Source organism: Anolis carolinensis, chromosome 1, assembly GCF_035594765.1.
Source record: "Anolis carolinensis isolate JA03-04 chromosome 1, rAnoCar3.1.pri, whole genome shotgun sequence".
Taxonomy (NCBI): domain Eukaryota; kingdom Metazoa; phylum Chordata; class Lepidosauria; order Squamata; family Dactyloidae; genus Anolis; species Anolis carolinensis.
The window spans coordinates 18,427,295-18,451,394 of NC_085841.1; the positions used below are offsets into that span (position 1 = coordinate 18,427,295).

Sequence of the window (24,100 nt, forward strand, 5' to 3'; positions counted from 1 at the left end):
TACAGCACAAATCAGAGAAAACAGTAAAAAACAGGGCGGGCCACATGAACACTTAATTAAAAACTCGGGAGAGAGAGACATAGGAATAGGGGGAAACAGGGAAATAAAATGGTGGAGCAGTCTAAAGGATAAAAACCAAGGGGAATGGCCAGAGCAATATATTACATTTACTCCCCAAAGGCACATCGGAAAAGCCATGTTTTTAGATCTTTCTTAAAGGCTAACAAGGTGGGGGCTTGCCTAATCTCAGTGGGCAATGAATTCCACAGTCGGGGGGCCACAGCAGAAAAAGCCCTCTCCCTCGTTCCCACAAGACGGGCCTGGGACAGAGGCAGTGGCGAAAGGAAGGCCTCCCCGGATGAACGAAGGGAACGAGCAGGTTTATGGTAGGAGATACGGTCCCTAAGGTAGGTGGGTCCCAAACCGTTTAGGGCTTTATAGATGATGGTCTGCACCTTGAATTGGGACCGGAAAGTGAACGGCAGCCAGTGGAGCTCTTTAAACAGGGGAGTAGATCGTTCCCTGAATGTTTGCCTTTATGTGTGCAATGTGATCCGCCCTGAGTCCCCTTCGGAATGAGAAGGGCGGAATTACTTGTTGTAATTCAATCAATAGATGCATTCAATGAATGAGACACATTAAGAGTCTTCAAACGTATCACCTGTCCCTGTTTTATTCTTGGCTTTAAAATGCCTCCATGTTATATGCAATTATAAGAGCTAATGGCTACAAAATATGCAATTGCATACATGTCAGCTAAATACCCAAAAGGCACCAAATCCCATCTGATCTTGGAATTTAAACAGGATCAGTCCTGGTTAATATTTTGGATGGGAGACTGCCAATGAATAGTAGGTGCCATACGTGGTATTTCAGCGCAAGGAACTCACTAAATCACCACTCGGGTATTCCCTCACTAAGAAAACCACATAAAATGCATGTGATCTTCTTAAGTTACTGCAATGTACACATAAAATTGACAGAAAAATACTTAAACAATATTGGCTATTGACATTTGCTGTACCAAACAACCAGTGTGGTATTTTTGAAGTATCAAAATTGTGGGGAATAGCTGCATTCATCAACCTTCCTAGATTGAAGACAAAGAGAAAACTTGCAAATATATCAAAGAATGCATTTAAGTGGATTTTACTATGATTTTATATAATGAACAACCAATTCCAACGCAAGGCACGTCACTCTAGAGTCTAGGACAAAGAGTATTTCTGTTCTTGTTCTACTGTTGAAATAGAATCCAAAAGGAATTAAATGAGACCTGGTCTAGATTTGGCATCTTATTAAAAGCTACCAAAAAGCTTCACAGCTAAGCTGAAAATAGAAGTGGACTTTCCCAGTGAACCCAGCTGCTTCATGCCACTCTGTGCGTGCCCTGAATCTTGCAGTATCCAAATGAACCAGAAATGTTTTCAAAATCTGGCATAAAACTGTTTTCACGAGTGATTGTAATGGCGGGGCCACAACTTACAAAGTAAATGAAGAATCTGCAATCTAATGTTTTCATATTTCTAATATGAAGGCATTTGCAAGAGAAAAATGGCACTGAATGTCTGCCATATGTTTGGAAACTGCCCTGAATCCCTTCTGGGAGATAGTTTTAAAGCAATAAATGTAAAAGCAACAACTGAAGTCAATAAATTACTAATAGCAATTAACATGTCTATAAAAAGGTAAAGGTTTTTCCCCTGACATTAAGTTTAGTCGTGTCCAACTCTAGGGTTTGGTGCTCATCTCAATTTCTAAGCTGAAGAGCCTGCATTGTCCATAGATGCCTCCAAAGTCATGTAGTCGGCATGACTGTATGGAGCACCGTTACCTTCCCACCAGAGCAGTACCTATTAATCTACTCACATTTGCATGTTTTCGAACTGCTAGGTTGGAAGAAACAGCAAGAGCTCACCCCGTTCCCTGAATTCGAACCAACTACCTTTTGGTCAGGAAGATCAGTAGGTCAGCGGTTTAACGCGCTGCGCCACTGAGGGCTCCCATAACAAGTCTATATTAACAAGTTATTTTTATTTTTTTTGTAATCTAAACTATGACTGGACGAGAAAGAATGCCGAAGAGACTAAGGGAGAACATTCTCTTTCAAGAAAAACTGGGCTCACATCTACTCTATTGCTGACTGTGCCCACGACATTCACTGATTTCCAGTGAGTATCGCAAGTTTTCTTGTTTACTCCAATTTTGGCCTAGTTTTGGCAAAAACAGGGAAAACCCAGGAGCTTCCTAGAAACTGCAGAATATCCCAGGATTAAAGAGCAGTCTAAAGAGCTGGATTGTGTCTGATTCAACCCGATCCATCATCTAGAGCAGGCATGGGAAAACTTCAGCCCTCCAGGTGTTTTGAACTGTTAGGAATTGTGGGAGTTGAAGTCCAAAACACCGGGAGGGCCAAAGTTTGCCCATGCCTGGACTAGAGCAGTACTCTCCAACCTGCAACCCACTAGCTGTTTGGGCCCCCAACGCCTAGAATTCCTGACCGAAATCTGCCCATGTAGTCGGCATGAGGGATACTGCCCCATCATCCTTTTCCTATAAATTCTCCACTCCTTCATGCTGGTTGCATGAGTGTGGTAGTCTGACACCAGTAAAGATTCTCAACAGCCAGGAGCTTGGCTGGAGTTTCATGGCCGGCAGGGAACGGAAGGGTAAACATGGAGGGTGAGGTGACAGTGCAGCTATGTGGTCTTGGCATGATTGGCTGCCCAACGCAGCACCGCAGCAGGTTCAGCCAGATGCATCCAGCCCTGGCTTCAGCAGCTAGTATAGACTCACCCTATGCCAAGTTTCTTGAAGATTTAGTGGTTTAGGATGAAGACCAAAGAGGCAGAAATAACAACATGTACACACAAAGGGGGGAAAGAAAGGGCATTGGATTTGTTATATGGGGAAGGAAGGCAGATGGGGAGAGGTGATGAAATATGTAATGAGAACACATAATGGGAGCATATCTGATGCGAGGGTGAGGAGAGGTCAGAACTCTAGATTATTGTAGCAATGATACCCATTATTTTCGAGGCGTTAGAGTAACTTAACACATTCCTTTTCAAACCAACTTTCCACGTTCCTAGAGTTAGTAGTGATGAATTCTCCACTGCAGCAAGGATGCAATGTAATTATTAATATTTTTGGGGGGGGGGGGTTGTATGGCAAGGGATCTTTTTCCTATGACGTATACATTGACACACAAGAATTTATTTATTTATTTATTTACAGCATTTATATTCCGCCCTTCTCATTCCGAAGGGGACTCAGGGCGGATCACATTGCACACATAAAGGCAAACATTCAATGCCATGACATAGAACAGAGACAGAGACAGAGCACAGACCCCCAGAGTCGGACACGACTGGACTTAATGTCAGGGGAAAACCTTTACCCTTTACCTAATTGGTTCTATCAAAAACATGGAAAAGGTCTATTAAACTGCAACAACCTTGTTTTTGTGGAACATTCTGAAACATATTTTGCTATAGTTTTTCAATGAACATCTCATCGAGTCTCAACCAACTCAACATAGCTTGTGACAGCTATAAAAACGAAGTTTCTGGAGTACAACAAGTATTTTCAAAGTAAGTACTGCATAATTAAACAAGAACAATACTTTCAAACCAGGAACAGATTTTTTTTTGTTACATAGTGTAATAACTCACTCAAGTGGACATGCCATTTTTCATCATCTTTCACATGAAAGAAAAACCTGCTTTCAGCGGAGTCACTTCTATCCAGTCAAATGCTCCCTTGAAACAGAGACAACAAGCTTGGAATCAGATGAGAAGATAAAATCATCTCTCTATGTATTGATATGGTGTTTAAACACTCACAGTGGTTCTCAACCTGTGGGTCCCCAGGTATTTTGGCCTACAACTCCCAAAAATCCTAGCCAGTTTACCAGCTGTTTGGATTTCTTGGAGTTGAAGGACAAAACATCTGGGGACCCACAGGTTAAGAACAACTGTTCTAAAAGCACCAAATATCACCTGATCTTGGAAGCTAAGCAAAGTCAGTCCTGGTTAGTACTTGGATGGGAGATCAACTATGACTCCCAGGTGCTGTAGGCTATATTTCAGAGGAAGGAACTGATAAAACATCCTCTGAGCATTCTTTGCCTAAGAAAACCATATGTTGACGGGGACTCCTACACATAATAATATTAATCATAATCATAATCATAAACATAATTTTATTTTTGTACCCCGCCTCCATCTCCCCGAAGGGGCTCAGGACAGCTAACATGGGGCCAAGCTCAAGCAATTATAGTAAAACAAAATAATATACAGTACATACAAGACATACAACAGCATCTAATAAAAGTGCTTATACCATAACATAGTGAAACAAAACATAATAACAATAACAATAACAAAATAAAACAGAATATAAAAACAGTATAAAAATTAAACGAGGGTAAGCTGGGCCAGTGCAATGAGTGAAAATTGTAAAGCCCATGAGTGAGGTAGATAGATAAAGTGCTGCATTTAATGGGAAACTCAGGTGGGATAACAATGAGGTTATTCTCAACTGAGAGATGAGATACAGTGCATCAAAAAACAGTTGCCACTGGAACGGGACCTGGCATGGGAATTAGTTATTCATTCTTCAAAAGCATACCGGAAAAGCGAAGTTTTTAAATACATACACACGTATTGATGTTTTTCAACAAATCTCCATATACTGACTTTCACTAGCCTTACATACATATTGAAATTAGAGTTAGCAGATTAAAAATGGGAGCAGGTTCCTTTTCCTTCAATAGTTGAGAAGAAGTGGGAATTTCAACAGGTGCAGCTTGTCATACGATCCAACAACCAGCAACACCTGCTGAAATTCCCTCTTCCACACAACCAACAAAGGAATGGCAGCCCCCTTCACCCGCTCTCATTTCCTAACATATTTATGAAGGATACATTCTTTCCTGTTCAAACATGTTGACACTGCTAATAAGAGAGGATAATAATCCAGCTGTGTTCTATTTACATCTTGCTTTGTTGTCAAGGTAGATGTACCCAAGAAACACACATACAAATATTGTATATGGTTAATAACCTGTTCCCTCCATGACAACGGCTATGTCTGACTCTTGCTAGCAACAGCTGATTATAGACAAAACTACTTTAAGCAGTCAGTACATTTCTGTAGCACCCTGGTTAAACAGATGGGAGATAGTGACTATTAATAACTTAATTTTAAATAGCAGAGACATTAGAATAGCTTGCTGTAAAAAGTGTCTTGCTCAGTCAGGGTGCTCTAACAATTCAGCCCGAGGGTCAGAGCAGGAGTATACAAAGGGGAAGGGTTGGAGCCAAACATACAAATGCAGACACACAAATGTAAATTTTAGCAATTTAGCAGCCAGCCCCAAGGCAGCAGCTTTCAGACATACAAAGGTAATTCTGGGTTGCATTTAAAGTTAAAATAGTTTGATCTTTAAACAGAGCTTTAGACCTAGAAGAGACCACAAGGGCGATCCAGTCCAACCCACTACCATACAGCAATACACAAAGCATTCCCAACATCCAGCCTCTCTCTGAAACCCTCCAGAGAAGGAAACCACTACACTCCAAGGGAACATATTACACTGTCAAACAGCTCTTACCATCAGGACATTCTTCTTAATGTTTATGGAATCTCTTTTCCTGCAATTTGAATCCATTACGCCATGTTTTAGTCTCTGGAGCACCAGCAAACAAACTGGCCCCATCTTCAATATGACATCCTTTCACATATTTAAACATGGCTATCATGTCACCTCTTAATCTTCTCTATGCTAAGCATATCCGGCTCCCTAAGATGCTCCTCATAAGGCTTAGTTTCCACATGCTGTTGAACATTTTGGTCAAACTCCTTGATGGAATAAGGTGTGCGGAACTGGACACAATATTCCAGATGAGGTGAGGTTGGAACAAAGAATAATAAAATGAGATGATTAGGAGATACTATGCTCCTATTGATGAAGTCTAGAATCACGTTGACTTTTTTAGCTGCTGAAAACTGTTACTTAAATACCTTTTGAAAATTTAATGAGTAGAATATTAAAGTTGAAATGCCTCTCAGATTTTCAATCATTGAGAGATACTCTATATCTTTTCTCAAATAAGGAAGACTTACTCTCTAGTTCAGGAATAATAATTTTTCTTCACTTCTTTTAACCATACATATCGCTTCTAGCAGAACCTTTAGCAATAAATCTTAATCACATGTGACACAGGAGAGATGCCTCAAACCAAAAAGGTCCCAATGAGGAAGGACTGAAATTCACTATCCAGGCTCAAAGGGGCCCCCAATGGCGCAGCGCATTAAACCACTGAGCTACTGAACTTGCTGATTGAAAGGTCGGCAGTTCGAATCCAGGTAGCAGAGTGAGCTCCCGCAATTAGCCCCAGCTTCTGCCAACCTAGCAGTTCGAAAACATGCAAATGTGAGTAGATCAATAGGTACCGCTCTGGCGGGAAAGTAACGGCGCTCCATGTAGTCATGCCAGCCACATGACCCTGGAGGTGTCTATGGACAACGCCAGCTGTATGGCCTAGAAATGGAGATGATTGCCAACCCCCAGAGAAAACAAGACTGGACTTAATATCAGGGGAAAACCTTTCTTCTTCTTCTTCTTCTTCTTCTTCTTCTTCTTCTTCTTCTTCTTCTTCATTCGGTCAGTCGTTTCTGACTCTTCATGACCTCATGGACCGGTCTACGCCAGAGCTCCCTGTCGTCCTTTACCTAAACTCATGGTGTGCTATGTGAAAGGGATTAAATCTGCTCCATATGTTATATAGCACACACTGACATGTAAAATGAGAAAGGTAACTTACCCATAAGTGACTTTCTCTTCAGTTCCAGGTTCATCTTTTTCCCAGATCAAAGCCACTTTGTTTGGAGTATGTTGTACATGGCGGTCCAAGCAATTCACTGGATAGAAATAAATTGTAAAGGAAATTAATCATTTAGAGCTTTAAGCACAACAGCTGTGTATTATATTGAACTATCAGGACAAGATACTGTAAAAAAAAAACCCCATAAAACAATTACAGGCCACAGTCAAGGATAAGAGATAGATGTTAGCACATAATTGCCGAAAAGAAACTATGAAGGTGATGCAAGACAGATAGGTAGGTGCTGACATTCACATTTTGCCAAGAAGCATATTGGATGCCAAGGTGAGTTAAGATCAGAAGTATTAATCTACAAGCATGATTTCATTACAAATCCAATATAGGAATCTGTGAACAAAAGGCCAAAATAACTATTTTAAAAGCTGCATTTTCCAGAGAACAGCTATGTTAGTATTTTGCTATACATGGATCTGTGGTATTTTAATGACTAAAAGATTTATAAAGCCACTAGCTGTGCCCGGCCACGCGTTGCTGTGGCTTAGTCTGGTGGTGTTGGTCAGTCTACATTAGGTTGTATTGATGCTGTGACCTCCACCCTTCTTTATACTCACATTAGTAGTAGTATTTGAAGTCTGTTACCTTCTTCAATTTTTGTGTTGATTGATAATTGCTTGAGATCCCTGTTGTCTTTGGTTTGTTGTTAATTGTAATGTCTGATTCTGCTGAGTGCGGTTTATATTTTTATTGTGGTACAATAGTCTTTTTTTTGTTTTGCCTGTGTAGGTGTTTATTATTATTGTTCTTGTAGTGATTATGAAGGTTGGATAAGTTAGATGCTGCTGTATTGTTTTTTGGAGGCCCAGTGTAGCACTGACTGGCCTCTCAGCCTCAGTGCCTGGCTCTTTCTTGCCTGTGATGGTGTTGATTCTTATTGTTGTTGTTGTTGTCATTGTTATTATTGTAATTGTTTTTTTGGAGGCCAAGTGTGAATGTAGGGATTGGGGAGGTGGATGAGTTGTGTTGTCAAATGTTGTATTTGTTATAGTCACAATGCGTTGTTGTGAGTTTTGTGGGTCTGGATTGTGGTTTTGTGGTGTGGTTGTGTTGTTATAACTGAGAGGCAAGGCTTTTGTGTTGTGTTGCGAAGTTTTGTATTTCTGGGTCGTTTAGTTGTGTGCCAAGTTTTGTATTTCTGGGGCGTTTAGTTGTGTTGTTATAGTCACGATGCATTGTTGTGAGTTTTGTGGGTCCGGATTGTGGTTTTGTGGTGTGGTTGTGTTGTTACAATCGGGAGGGAATGCTTTTTTGTTGTGTTGCCCAGTTTCGTATTTCTGGGGCGTTTAGTTGTGTTGTTATAGTCATGATGCGTTGTTGTGAGTTTTGTGGGTCCGGTGTGGTTTTGTGGTGTGGTTGTGTTGTTACAACCGGGAGGCAAGGCTTTTGCATTGTTTTGCCAAGTTTTGTATTTCTGGGGCGTTTAGTTGTGTTGTTATAGTCACGATGCATTGTTGTGAGTTTTGTGGGTCCGGATTGTGGTTTTGTGGTGTGGTTGTGTTGTTACAATCGGGAGGGAATGCTTTTGTGTTGTGTTGCCCAGTTTCGTATTTCTGGGGCGTTTAGTTGTGTTGTTATAGTCATGATGCGTTGTGAGTTTTGTGGGTCCGGTGTGGTTTTGTGGTGTGGTTGTGTTGTTACAACCGGGAGGCAAGGCTTTTGCATTGTTTTGCCAAGTTTTGTATTTCTGGGGCGTTTAGTTGTGTTGTTATAGTCATGATGCGTTGTTGTGAGTTTTGTGGGTCCAGATTGTGGTTTTGTGTTGTGGTTGTGTTCTTACAACTGGGAGGCAAGGCTTTTGCGTTGTGTTGTCAAATTTTGTATTTCTGGAGCATTTTGTTGTGTTATAGTCACGATGCGTTGTTGTGAGTTTTGTGGGTCCGGATTGTGGTTTTGTGGTGTGGTTGTGTTGTTACAACCGGGAGGCAAGGTTTTTGCGTTGTGTTGTCAAGTTTTATATTTCTGGGGCGTTTAGTTGTGTGCCAAGTTTCGTATTTCTGGGACGTTTAGTTGTGTTGTTATAGTCACGATGCATTGTTGTGAGTTTTGTGGATCCGGATTGTAGTTTTGTGGTGTGGTTGTGTTGTTACAACCGGGAGGCAAGGCTTTTGCGTTGTGTTGTTAAGTTTTATATTTCTGGGGCGTTTAGTTGTGTGCCAAGTTTCGTATTTCTGGGGCATTTAGTTGTGTTGTTATAGTCACGATGCATTGTTGTGAGTTTTATGGGTCCAAATTGTGGTTTTTTGGTGTGGTTGTGTTGTTACAACCTGGAGGGAAGGCTTTTGCATTGTGTTGCCAAGTTTTGTATTTACGGGGCGTTTAGTTGTGTTGTCATAGTCACGATGCGTTGTTGTGAGTTTTGTGGGTCCTGTGTGGTTTTGTGGTGTGGTTGTGTTGTTACAACTGGGAGGCAAGGCTTTTGCATTGTGTTGCCAAGTTTTGTATTTCTGGGGCGTTTAGTTGTGTTGTTATCGCATGATGCGTTGTTGTGAGTTTTGTGGGTCTGGATTGTGGTTTTGTGGTGTGGTTGTGTTGTTGTAACCTGGAGGCAAGCCTTTTGCATTGTGTTGCCAAATTTTGTATTTCTGGGATGTTTAGTTTTGTTGTTATAGTCACTGCGCAAACAACTTTATCATTTTATATATATAGATAATATTTAAGGAATCTAATACACGGTCTTATAATTCCCAGAAGGGCAACCATAGTAATCTGTTAAGTTTGTTTTTTATCCTGCATTCTGCCATAAGCTTTTATGGGTACAGGCCATTGTATCCCATTCATAAAAAGCCATACAGAATTTCATGTACATATAAAAAGTACATTTTATTAGTGCATGTTCAATTTCAATTGATTGAATCTAGATGTCTTTTCTCCCTAAAATTAAGAATCTTAAACTGGTTTAAGCAAATTAAGCAAGTTGAAAATCAATGAAATCTTCTAAGTAAGAACAAGTAACTGTGATACAAAGTGGATTTAATATAAAATGGAACAATTTCCATTACTGACTAACATGTTATTTATGTGGGTTTCATTCAAATAAATGGATTTTGGCATCAGCTCTAACTTTAAACAACGACATTTGAAAACTGTTAAGAATTATACTGCACATTAGTCAATGATCAATCCGAAATGGTTTTCAATGCATTTTCCATGCAATCACACATAAGAATGTATCTATGTGCAAGAATATACTGTAAGCTGCTTACTCTGTAGAATATTAACTTCTAAAAAGCCTCATTTGAGGCGTATTTTATGACTTCTGTGTGACCTTGAAAATGCCACTGATTTCTCCAGAGGCTTTTTTTACAACCAGTCATTTGTCATGATTAAACCTCAACACTGCGGTATCACAGGTAGTTCTTGTACATATAAACTCATATTCAGAAGGTGATAGGCACGCCTGCTCTTTATTTTCCCATTAGGTCTATAAAGCTCTATTGAAGCATGATTGATACAGGAATGATTAAGCAATTACTAAGTTCTGCTGAACTCTCTGCTGAACTCTCTACCTTGTTTGGTATTGGGCAAAGTATTAATAATGATTTCACAATTGTAACAAATGATATAAAGATGGTATTTTATGGAAACCAACCTTACTTTTGTATTAACGGAATAATATCAACATGTACAACTTTGTTTAAATTAACAGATGGAAGAGAAGGATCTCAATTTTGTCACTAATTGGTTTTGACTTTTTTCATGTACTGTACAGTGATCTATGGAACATTTTGACATGCCCACCAGTAGGCTCAAGTCTTGGAGTGACTGTAGCCTCTGCTTGTTGGAAATAGCAACCTTCCAAGCCCTCACTATTTATTTGTTAATGTATGTATTTGCTAACCTGTATTTTATGTATATGTTGATTTGCCAGTTTGACTGACCTCTTTGGTGTGGGAGGAGCTACCGACGTGATTGTACTGAGTATGTTCAGACTCAAGAGTCCATTTTGTTATCAGTATGTTCTTGGACCTCAGTGGAAGTGGATGCTGTATGTGTTTGGACTTCAGTAGAACCAGTGTCATGAAGACTTTTAAAACAAAAGTTAAAACACTCTGCTCAGACTGAACAGAATATCCCACTTCTGACACCAAAAATGTTATGAATAACTTTTCAATGACTTTAAAGCATAGGTTCTTTTTATTGCAGTTTCAGTCTGAGAGGTATAGCAGAACTTTTACAGAACAACAAAGAACAACATTTAGACATACAGACATACAGATTCTATGCAACTACATTGGATTCACAAACAACCTGCACTTACATTGGCTAAGAAACAAACAAGGGGGTTTTTACATTTTCATTCATCATTCACACACAACATGCATCCATCTTCATGCACATAAATATTACCATATTCTTTCTCCCTTCTTGGAGAAGCACCTGCTTAGGCCAGACCCAGCTTCCACTGCTGCCTGCCAAGACATAGTTCCAAAACGCCAAAACGCTAAAACTTCAAAAAGACCATGACTTCAAAACGCACTCTTTTCTCTTCCCATGAGAAAAAGAGGCCCCAAAAAGTGAACAGAATCCTGCTTTCCCATAGCAGATCTGTCACTCCCAAGTACACCATCTCCACTGAGCATGGCGGGTGAACAGCGTCGCTGTCTGTCACACCTTCTGGACTGTCATAAGGTCACTTATATAGCAATATTTTGCTGATGATGTTATCCCAAAGTTGTAAATGAATCATAGACGTCTTTTATCATGGAATATCCTCAGTTTCCTGGACCAGATGTTGATTCCTCTTGATTGGTGTTAGCAAACACAAGCAGCTCTGCCTCAAAAGTTCGTCAAGTTCATCAAGTTAGCAAATGTTGACAGATGTTAACAGATGTAAACATTTCTCTTATCAGTCACAGTTCTTATCACAGTTTGCCAGGCAGGTCAACTGTTTCAGGTCTCATTAGCAGGTTTTAATTACAATTCCTGAGCAGGTCTTAGTCTACAGACTGGTGTCTTCAAATGTACTAACTCATTCATTCTTCCATTCATACCACATATCATATATGCATATTTTGGTCACACCAGTTGCTTTTGGACTTCAATGGAAGCAGATTTAGAATTTAGAATTATGCAGGAACAGTTTACTATATGCTTGCTTTGAGAAGCAGTGAGTACAATTATACTTTGGACTATGGGGTATTGATTAAGAATGATACCCTGTGTTCTCAATACAGAGAAACGACATCCTGTCTATACCTGAACTTTAATAAGAAATGTGCCTGTATGGTGAATTAATACAAGATGTTTGTGAGTAAACAAGATATGTTATTTTTCTAAAGAAGACTTTGGTTTTTTTTTTATCTCTGAGTGCATATTTTAAACTAAGGTTTTAAGGGAGATTATATATTTTGAGCAACTGCAATTTCAACTTCAAAGAAACATTTTAAAACTCTGCTATCTAAATATATTTTATGCAGTGGCATGTCTTTGTTTCCTGGCAGTTCAAAGACATGAATCTTCAGTTTAACAGCGGAGTTACCTCCTCCAGCGGAGTGCCATTACATGAATGGTTGTGAATATCGCTTGTTATTGTTTATCAATATTTATTTTGATATTATTAAATATCACTTGATTAACTCGCTGTGGCTAGCACAGTGGGTTAGAATCATAGAATCATAGAATCATAGAATAGTAGAGTTGGAAGAGACCACATGGGCCATCCAGTCCAACCCCCTGCTAAGAAGCAGGAAATTGCATTCAAAGCACCCCCGACAGATGGCCATCCAGCCTCTGCTTAAAAGCCTCCAAAGAAGGAGCCTCCACCACGGCCCTGGGGAGAGAGTTCCACTGTCGAACAGCTCTCACAGTGAGGAAGTTCTTCCTGATGTTCAGGTGGAATCTCCTTTCCTGTAGTTTGAAGCCATTGTTCCGTGTCCTAGTCTGCAGGGCAGCAGAAAACAAGCTTGCTCCCTCCTCCCTATGACTTCCCTTCACGTATTTGTACATGGCTATCATGTCTCCTCTCAGCCTTCTCTTCTGCAGGCTAAACATGCCCAGCTCTTTAAGCCGCTCCTCATAGGGCTTGTTCTCCAGACCCTTAATCATTTTAGTCGCCCTCCTCTGGACGCTTTCCAGCTTGTCAACATCTCCCTTCAACTGTGGTGCCCAAAATTGGACACAGTATTCCAGGTGTGGTCTGACCAGGGCAGAATAGAGGGGGAGCATAACTTCCCTGGATCTAGACGCTATTCCCCTATTGATGCAGGCCAGAATCCCATTGGCCTTTTTAGCAGCCGCATCACATTGTTGGCTCATGTTTAACTTGTTGTCCACAAGGACTCCAAGGTCTTTTTCGCACACACTGCTGTCAAGCCAGGCGTCCCCCATTCTGTATCTTTGATTTCCATTTTTTCTGCCGAAGTGAAGTATCTTGCATTTGTCCCTGTTGAACTTCATTTTGTTAGTTTTGGCCCATCTCTCTAGTCTGTCAAGATCGTTTTGAATTCTGCTCCTGTCTTCTGGAGTGTTAGCTATCCCTCCCAGTTTTGTGTCGTCTGCAAACTTGATGATCGTGCCTTCTAACCCTTCGTCTAAGTCGTTAATAAAGATGTTGAACAGAACCGGGCCCAGGACGGAGCCCTGCGGCACTCCACTTGTCACTTCTTTCCATGATGAAGACGACGCCTTGGTGAGCACCCTTTGGGTTCGTTCGCTTAGCCAATTACAGATCCACCTAAAGCGTCAACTATAGAAGATCCTACTGACCAAAAGGTTAGCAGTTCAAGGGTGAGCTCCCGCCGCCAACCTAGCTTCTGCCTATCTAGCAGTTTGAAAACAGCAATGTTAGTAGATAGATAGGTACCGCTTTTAACAGGGAGAAAAAAGGCACCCCTGAAAAACATATTAAGTAAATGGGTTCCTGATTACACACTGAAAAACATGCCAGCGGTCCTATCAAGAAGGTATCTATGAACGACAAAGCTCCTTGGCATGGAAGAATAGAGCAACAACACCTTCCCATGGCCAAGTTCAACACAGCCTCCAAATGCTAGAGATGGAAAAAAGATGGAAGCCTACCTCTGTTTAAGTACTGTTCTGTCTTTGTCAATGTATAACGGCATTGAATTTTTTTTAAAAAAAATTTCGTGTCAGGAGCAACCGGAGTTGCTTCTGGAGTGAGAGAATTGGCCATCTGCAAGGACGTTGCCCAGGGGACGCCCGGATGTTTTGATGTTTTTACCATCCTTGTGGGAGGCTTCTCTCATGTCCCCACATGGAGCTGGAGCTGATAGAGGGAGCTCATCCACACTCTCCCCAGGTGGGATTCGAACCTGGCAGCTTTCAGGTCAGCAACCCAACCTTCAAGTCACTTAGTCCACTACGCCATCTGGGGGCTCCTATAGCATTGAATGGTTTATATATATATCTATATATATAAATGAGTAATGGCATCACGGCGACCCACAAAACAACCAAACTACAAGCCCCCCAACCTTGAAATTTGACAACACAACCCATCATCCACGCCTCTAGGTTGATACAACAAAGAGAAAAGAAAAATAAAGTCCTAATTAGAGGGGGAGCAATAATTGTTTTTATCCAATTGCTGCCAATTTAGAGGGCTAATCTCTGCCCACTTCGTCTCCTAGCAACCAGCTCAGCCAAGGGACAGCCAGGGTTCAGTTAGGGGACAGGCAGACTTAGGCCTCACTCTTCCACAGATTATCTAATTTGCACTGGATTATATGGCAGTGTAGACTCAAGGTCCTTCCACACAGCTATATAACCCATTTATAATCTGATATTATCTGCTTTGCACTGGATTATCTTGACTCCACACTACCATATAATCCACTTCAGTGTGCATTTTATACAGCTGTGAAGAAGGGGCCTCATATAATCCAGTTCTAAGCAGATAATATAAAATTATCAATATACAGTAGAGTCTCACTTATCCAACATAAACAGGCCGGCAGGATAAGTGAATATGTTGGATACTAAGAAGGGATTCAGGAAAAGCCGATTAAACATCAAATTAGGTAATCATTATTATTATTATTATTATTAAACTTTATTTGTACCCCGCTAGCATCTCCCGAAGGACTCGATGCGGCTTACAAAGGCCAAGGCCTCAACACACAATATAACAATACAAAACAAAAGCAAATTAAAAACAATTAAAACAGTATAAACAACAAGCAATAACAATACGCTAAAACACAATAGAACTGGGCCGGGCCAGAGTAATGGGTACAAGATTAAAAGTGCTGATGTGACAGGTGATATATAAGGCTTATAGGGCAAGAGCAGAGTGCGACAAATTATGCACCAAAACATCATCTTATACAACAAACTTGACAGAAAAAGTAGTTCCATGTGCAGTAATGCTATGTAGTAATTACAGTAGAGTCTCACTTATCCAACATTCGCTTATCCAACGTTCTGGATTATCCAACGCATTTTTGTAGTCAATGTTTTCAATACATCATGATATTTTGGTGCTAAATTCATAAATACAGTAATTACTACATAGCATTACTGCGTATTGAACTACTTTTTCTGCCAAATTTGTTGTCTAATATGATGTTTTGGTGCTTCATTTGTAAAATCATAACCTAATTTGATGTTTAATAGGCTTCTCCTTAATCTCTCCTTATTATTTATTTATTTATTTATTACATCACTTCTACCCCGCCCTTCTCACCCATCAGGGGACTCAGGGCGGCTTACAGTATAACCATACACATTAAAAACAGTTGTCATCAAATTTAAAAATCCATCAAGATTAAAAATTACAATAAAATTAAGAATATCCATTAAAATATACATAATTATACATTTAAATATACATTTAAGGCGCTTTCCATGTTCATGTGGGGTCTGTCAGTAGGTCATATATTCTTATCTCATTTTTGCTGCTACTCATGCTCAAATGCCTGGTCCCATAACCACGTTTTTGTCCTCTTTCGGAAAGACAGGAGGGAGGGAGCCTGCCTGACTTCAATGGGGAGGGCGTTCCATAGGCGGGGAGCCACCACTGAAAAGGCCCTGTCTCTCGTCCCCACCAGCCGCACCTGTGAGGCTGACGGGACCGCGAGCAGGGCCTCATCTGACGATCTTAAGCTTCGAGGTGGGTCGTAGCGGGAGACACGTTCGGACAGATAAGCTGGGCCGGAACCGTTTAGAGCTTTATAGGCTAAAGCCAGCACCTTGAATTGTGCTCGGTAGCTAATTGGCAGCCAGTGGAGCTGGCGTAACAGAGGAGTAGTACGCTCCCTGTACGCCGCCCCAGTTATTAATCTGGCAGCCTCCCGTTGGACTAATTGAAGCTTCCGAACAGTCTTCAAAGGCAGCCCCACGTAGAGTGCGTTGCAGTAGTCTAAACGAGATGTAACAAGGGCGTGTACCACCGTGGCCAAGTCCGGCTTCCCAAGGTACGGTCGCAGCTGGCGCACAAGTTTTAATTGTGCGAAGGCTCCCCTAGCCACCGCTGAGACCTGGGGCTCCAGGCTCAACGATGAGTCCAGGATCACCCCCAGACTGCGCACCTGCGCCTTCAGGGGGAGTGTGACCCCATCCAGCACAGGCTGTAACCCAGTACCCTGTTCAGCCTTCCGACTGACCAGGAGGACCTCTGTCTTGTCTGGATTCAATTTCAATTTGTTGGCCCTCATCCAGTCCGACACAGCGGCCAAGCACCGGTTCAGGACCTGGACAGCCTCCTTAGTGACAGGTGGGAAGGAGTGACAGAGCTGGACATCATCTGCGTACAGATGACACCGCACCCCGAAACTCCTGATGATCTCTCCCAGCGGCTTCATGTAGATGTTAAACAACATGGGAGATAACACAGAGCCCTGCGGGACCCCACAACTCAACGGTTGTGGGGCCGAGCAGGCATCCCCCAATGACACCATCTGGGACCGACCCTCCAGGAATGAGTGGAGCCACTGCAAAACAGTACCTCCAAGTCCCATTCCCGCGAGGCGTCCCAGAAGGATGCCGTGATCGACGGTATCGAAGGCTGCTGAGAGGTCCAGCAGAACCAGCAGGGACACACTCCCCCTGTCCAGTTCCTGGCGTAGATCATCGACTAAGGCGACCAAGGCTGTCTCAGTACCATGCCCCGGCCTAAAGCCAGACTGTGCCGGATCCAGAAAATCAGTGTCAACCAAGAAACCCTGGAGCTGCGAAGCAACCACATGTTCCAAGACCTTGCCCAAATAGGGGAGATTGGAAATAGGCCGAAAGTTTCCGAATTGAGTGGGATCCAATGATGGCTTTTTCAACAGCGGCTTGATCACAGCCATTTTTAGGCTCGCTGGAAACTTGCCCTCCCGAAGGGAGGCATTTACCACCACCTTCACCCACTCGGCCAAACCCCCTCTGGCTTCTCTCACCAGCCAGGATGGGCAGGGGTCTAGGATGCATGTGGTCGGTCTCGCCTCTCCCAGGATCTTGTCCACATCCTCGAGCTCAACCAATTGAAATGAATCCAACAAAACTGGACAAGCAGGTGCACTCGTTACATCCTCAGAGACTGCCGTTAATATGGTGTCAAAGTCGGAACGGATCAGAGCGACTTTGTCCGCAAAGAACCGAGCAAATGCTTCACAGCGAGCTGCCGAGTTATCAGGGCTCCCACCTTGATTGGTGGGAGTTAACAACCCTCTGATGACACGGAACAGCGCCGCCGGACGGTTCTGTGCGGACGCAATGTTGGTGGACTCTCCTTGCAGCTTTGATTGCCGCGGCATATGCCCTAAGATAGGAGCCTAGCCATGTTCGGTCTGACTCGTTATACCCTGATCGCCACACACACTCTAGTTCCCTCTTCTTTCGCTTCATCACTGCCAGCTCCTCAGTAAACCAAGGAGCTGGTTTAGCTCGGTTACTCGAGAGGGGACGCTCCGGAGCAATCGTGTCTATTGCCCTAGTCATCTCTCCATTCCAGCGAGAGACCAGAGCATCAACAGGATCACCTGTTGAGGAGGCGGGAAATTCCCCAAGAGTCGTCAGGAATCCTTCTGGATCCATAAGTCTCCTGGGGCGAACCATTTTAGGTCCACCACCCCTGCAGAGGTTGGGGGCGCAGTAAGTCTAAACCTGATCAGGTGATGGTCGGTCCATGGCAACGGAGCGATGGTGAGCTCCTCCACACCGCCACCTTCCTCCCATCCCTGACAGAAGACCAAGTCCAGTGTGTGTCCCGCACTGTGGGTGGGGCCTGTTACTAATTGGGACAGCCCCATGGTTGCCATGGCGGCCATGAAGTCCTGAGCTGCACCTGAGAGGTTGGTCTCGGCATGGACACTGAAGTCCCCCAGCACTATGAGCCGCCGGGACTCCAACGCCAGGCCCGAGACCACCTCAGCTAGCTCAGGCAGGGAGACTGTAGTGCAGAATCCCTAATCTGTCCCGGTCTCCCACCCTCAGGTGGACACATTCAGACATGGTCGACTGTGGGACGGGGCACCTGGTCAGGGGGATGGAATCCTTATAGACCACCGCGACCCCACCTCCTCTCCCTCCAGATCTCGGCTGGTGCTATACGGAATAACCCGGCGGGCAGAGCTGGGTGAGATTAACTCCTCCCATCTCGTCCAGCCAGGTCTCCGTAATACATGCCAGGTCTACATGCTCATCCAAGATGAGATCTTGGATGAAAGATGTTTTTCCGTTCACTGACCTGGCATTAAACAGCACCACCTTTAACCTGGAGGGACCGCCATCCTGGCTACCCAGATTAGCTATGTCAGGAGACCGTTTTGGAACTATTAATGTCCTACCAAAAACCCTAGGCCGAATTAAATGATTTGGTCTCCCTTTCCCGTATCTCCCCCTCCCAGACACCACCTCTATAGGGGCTCCCCACCCATCAGAACACCCTCCTCCCCTATCACACTGTCCTTTCCCTTTCTCTTCCCCTGGTCCAAACGATGTTATTTGGTTTACTAGTTTTCTGTTATAGATTGGCATCCTTTCACACCCATTCCCTTCCCCCACCCTGCAGTCCCCATAACCCTCCAGCCTCCCCCACCCCCCTCCAACAATACAAAGTGCAAATGCAGTTGTAAAGTGCAGAGGGTGCATGAGCAGCATAGGTATAGGGGTCTGAGATGACTAAAGTGCAAGGCAGGCAGTGGGGATTATGATGGTGAACTAATTCAATATGGTGCAATATGGTATTATAAGGTGCCAGGGCAGGACCAATTAGAGATGATAGACTTAGTAAACTAGTCAGGGGGACCAGGCTTCACAGTGCATAATAGTTATTATAACAGCATTTAAAGATTGTTATAGCAGCAATATATAAATAATGAGTGGACCTCAGTAAGACAGACTCTTAGTTCAATAGCCAATGCTGGGGAAAGCGAGGAGGGCAGTAGGCCTGCAGCAGGAGACAGAATGATTTTAAAGTCAGTTCCTCTGCCTTCTTCTTCCTCCGGATGGCTTTGGAGTTTTAAAAGTCTTCCCTCCCTTCTTATGTCTACTCACCAGCGCTGGGAAAAAGGGAGGGGGGCAGTAGGCAAGGAGTCCCAGAGGCAGCAACAGGCAGACTGGCTGGAGATGTTTCTGGCCTCTTCTGCAGCACAACAGCAGGCCTCTCAGCCCTGCCAGGGCCTTGTGGACTCAGGCTTTATAGATGGTCCTTCTTAGGAAGTGCTGAGTCACACCCAGATGGAAAGGGCCTGGGGCTGCAGTCTACTCACAAGGAGTCCCAGAGGCAGCAACAGGTAGACTGGCTGGAGATGTTTCTGGCCTCTTCTGCAGCACAACAGCAGGCCTCTCAGCCTCTCAACATATTCGCTGATCCAACATTCTGCCGGCCCGTTTATGTTGGATAAGTGAGACTCTACTGTACTGTATTTACAAATTTACCACTAAAATATCACAATGAATTTAAAACACTGACTACAAAAACATTGATTATGAAAAGGCAGACTGCGTTGGATAATCCAGAACATTGTATAAGCAAATGTTGGATAAGTGAGATTCTACTTTAATATGAAATAATTACTGGGATAGAATAATGCAGAACAATATAATCTCTAAAACCAGGACAATAAATAAAGACCAACAATCTGAAAACAGGGAAATTGGAAATTCCACAAAGGAAACAATCAGGGCCAGCTAACACCTCCCAAGAAAAGATTCTTCCAGAAAGGAAGCTGAGAAGGGAGTGAAGCACTGTGTATTACCAAAGTCATTATTATTACTATTATTATTGTTGTTGTTGTTGTTGTTGTGCTGCGGTCAACCGTGAAAATGAATACAATCTGGCTCCAAGTATTCAAAAACACTAAAATAAGAATATATAAAAATTAATGTGGTATAATACAGAACAATACAATCTCTAAAATCAGAACACTAAATAAAGAACAACACTCTGAAAACAGGGGAATTCCAGACAGGAAACAATCAGGGCCAGCTAACACCTCCCAACAAAGTATTCCCATCAACAAAGTCTGGCAAATCCTCTGTTTTCTCAGGGCCACAGACAGTAGAAGCACATAAAATATCGCAAAGAACACCACTCTGAAAATAAGGGAATTCCAGACAGGAAACAATCAGGGCCAGCGAACACCTCCCAACAAAAAATTCACTCAGGGAGGAAACAGCCAGGCTTTACAGCTGCAAAACCATTACATCCTAATCATTTTTCCTAATTGCAGCATTCATACTTGCCTCCAACAGACAAAAAAAACAATCAGAAATATTGTATATTCACAACCTTTAGGAAATAATATTCCCTGATGCTGCAGCGTGTTAAAGCGCTTAGCTGCTGAACTTCTCGACCGAAAGGCCGCAGGTTTGAATTGGGGGAGCGGAGAGAGCCCCCACTGTTAGCCCCAGCTTCTGCCAACCCAGAAGTTCAAAAACATGCAAATGTGAGTGCATCAGTAGGTACTGCTCCGGCGGGAAAGTAACGCCGCTCCATGCAGTCATGCTGGCCACATGACCTTGGAGGAGTCTACAGACAACGCCAGCTCTTCGGCTTAGAAATGGAGATGAGCACCAACCCCCAGAGTCAGACATGACTGGACTTAATGTCAGGGGAAAACGTTTACCCTTTACCTTAACTACCACCAATTCCTCAATACTTTATTTCCCATACCACCATACTTCGCCACAGCAATGCGTGGCCGGGCACAGCTAGTGTGTGTGTGTGTGTGTGTGTGTGTGTGTGTATATATATATATATACACACACACACATACATACATACACACACACACACACACACATACACACACACCTATAATCCGCTCTGAGTCCTTCGGGGAAATAGAACGGAAGATAAATAAAGCATATTATTATTATTATTATTATTATTATTATTATTATTATCATCATCATCATCAAAGCTTTTGAAACTCCCTTATGACAAGTCTTTTGCCCATCTAGCCCTTTTTTTCCTGCTTGTTCCTGTCTGCCAAGAGTTTTATGTGTCATGCTATCTTCCTAGGTAACGGTAAAGGTTTCCCCTGACGTTAAGTCCAGTCGTGTCCGACTCTGGGGGTTGGTGCTCATCTCCATTTCTAAGCCAAAGAGCCAGCGTTGTCCGTAGACACCTCCAAGGTCATGTGGCCGGCATGACTGCATGGAGCGCCATTACCTTCCCGCCAGAGCGGTACCTATTGATCTACTCACATTTGGGAGAAAGAACTCTTGACAAGAAACAATCAGGGCAGCTAACAACTCCCAACAAAGGATTCCCCCAGACAGGAACCAGTCAGGCTGCAAGGCCATTAAATGCTAATCAAGGTGGTCATTGCAACATTCACACTTGTCTTTCTCTCACCCTGGGCATTCCACCAATATATAAACCCCACTGGCCTAGTTTCCAACAAACTTCACAACCTCTGAGGATGCCTGCCATAGATGTGGGCAGAACGTCAGGAGAAAATGCTTCCGGAACATGGCCATGCAGCCTGGAAAACTCTCAGCAACCCAGTGATTCCAGTCATGAAAACCTTCAACAACACAATATAACATCATTTTAAAATATTCCTCCCACCACCCATACAAGAAAGCAGCTGAAAGGATATTAAAATCAGCAGTCATCACACAGACTCACAGTCCTATGACAGCAAAAACAACAGTCTTGTGATATGTTAAAAAATAATATTTTCTATTATATATGTCTGAGTCTCTGCACCAGGTTAACATGGCAAAACCTCTGGAAGTTACATGATTAGAAATTATGACCTTTTAACTTGGGTGTATGAAAATACTTGCTCTGACAGCAAACAGTTAAAAGAAAACATCTGGATTCTTTAAAAGCAAATGAATAACATGTGTGCTTTAACTGTGTGATAAAATAATGAATTCCTCAAAAGGTTCTCCAAGACAAATTTTAACTCTCCTCCACGTGTCCCATTCAAGGATCACATTGTCTTTTACAAATGCACAGTGTGAAATATGAAGACGTATAATTATCTGAAAGGCAGCAGTCATTTAAGGTCAGTACTTCCTATTCCACACAGGCTACAGCAAGCCAGAGTCTCGCTAGGAAAGCTTTCCTGGCAGAAGCCAGCATTTTATTTGCCAAGAATGTTTAAATTCAGGATTTTCTGCATAAAAAGGGGGTGCCCGGAGCCTTGCCAATGAATGGGCCCGTAATTCCAGCCCCACAACCGGTGATTCAAGATCCCAGATCATTAGAATAATAGAGTTGGAAGAGACCACATTGGCCATCTAGTCCAACTCCCTGCAATGCAGGAAAAGCACAAACTAGCCTTGACAGATGGCCATCCATCCTGTTTAAAAGCCTCCAAGGAAGGAGCTTCCACCACACTCTTAGGCAGAAAGCTGAACAGCTCTTACAGTCAGAAGTCCTTCCTATTGTTCAGCTGGAATCTCCTGTAATTTAAACCCAATGCTCCATTGAGTCCTAGTTTTCCAGGGCAGCAGAAAACAAGCCTGCTCCCTCTTCCTTATGGCATTCTTTCACATATTTATACATGGCTAATGGCTATCATGTCTTCTCTCAACCTTCTCTTCTGCAGGCTAAACATCCCCAGCTCTTTAAGATGCTCCTTAGAGGGATTATTCACAATCTCCAGACTTTTGATCGTTTTAGTCGCTCTCCTCTGGACACCTTCCAGCTTGTCAGTATCTCTTTTGAGTTGGAATTCAACCCCACACTGCCCAAGCCTGCAGTCCTCCATGAGGAACAGTTAGTTAGCTTTAGAATAGTCTGAGGAAATCCCTTCCATCGCCCCAATCCCGAATATCAGTTGGAATGTATCTATTGTTCTCTCTCCTCTCTCTTTCTGCTCTCATCTTGATTGGTGGTGTAGAATGGATACTCTTCAGGTAGCATGCCTTTGTTTAGGAATTCTGGGTTTTTTTATCCATCTTTGCATTCTGACCTCTCTGTAGTCTGTGTGTTTGAAGAGATGTAAGGTTTGGAGGTTCTTCCTCTTGTTTTGGAACTTTGGAGTTAAGAGAGAAGCTTAGACCCAATTCATTCCTATCAAGGAATGCAGTTCTTGGGCTGTTGTGAGTTTTCCGGTCTGTATGGCCATGTTCCAGAAGCATTCTCTCCTGACGTTTCGCCCACATCTGTGGCAAGCATCCTCAGAGGTTATGAGGTCTGTTGGAAACTAGGCAAGTGAGGTGTATATATCTGTGGAATAATGTCCAGGGTTGGGAGAAAAAAAACTCTTGTCTGCTGGTGGCAAGTGTGAATGTTGCAATTAATCACCTTGATTAGCATTGAATAGCCTTGCAGCTTCAAGGCCTGGCTGCTTCCTGCCTGGGGGAATCCTTTTGTTGGGAGGTGTTAGCTTGCCCTGATTGTTTCCTGACTGGAATTTTTCTGTTCTCTGAGTGTTGTTCTTTATTTACTGTTCTGATTTTAGAGTTTTTTTAAACACTGGTGGCCAGATTTTGTTCATTTTCATTGTTTCCTCCTTTCTGTTGAAATTGTCCATGTGCTTGTGGATTTCAATAGCTTCTCTGTGTAGTCTGACATGATAGTTCTTACAGTGGTCCAGCATTTCTGTGTTCTTGAATAATATGCTGTGTCCAGGTTGGTTCATTAAGTGCTCTGCTATGGCTGACTTCTCTGGCTGAGTTAGTCTGCAATGCCTTTCATGTTCCTTGATTCGTGTCTGGGCAATGCTGTGTCTGGTGGTCCCTGTGTAGCCTTGTCCACAGCTGCATGGTATACAGTAGACTCCTGCAGAGCTGAGAGGATCCCTCTTGTCTTTTGCTGAATTTTCTTATTGAGTCTGTAGATA

At 42.9% G+C, this 24,100-nt stretch overlaps 1 protein-coding gene across 1 annotated transcript in view; it reads right to left on the bottom strand.

Annotated features, from left to right (window-relative positions):
* Nucleotides 1-24,100, bottom strand: part of acss1 (acyl-CoA synthetase short chain family member 1) — a 64,120-nt gene that overhangs the window by 37,966 nt on the left and 2,054 nt on the right. Inside the window, exon 2 of the mRNA XM_003216121.4 lies at nucleotides 6,831-6,927. Coding sequence (XP_003216169.2) covers nucleotides 6,831-6,927 — 97 coding nt within the window. The remainder of the gene's footprint in view (nucleotides 1-6,830; nucleotides 6,928-24,100) is intronic.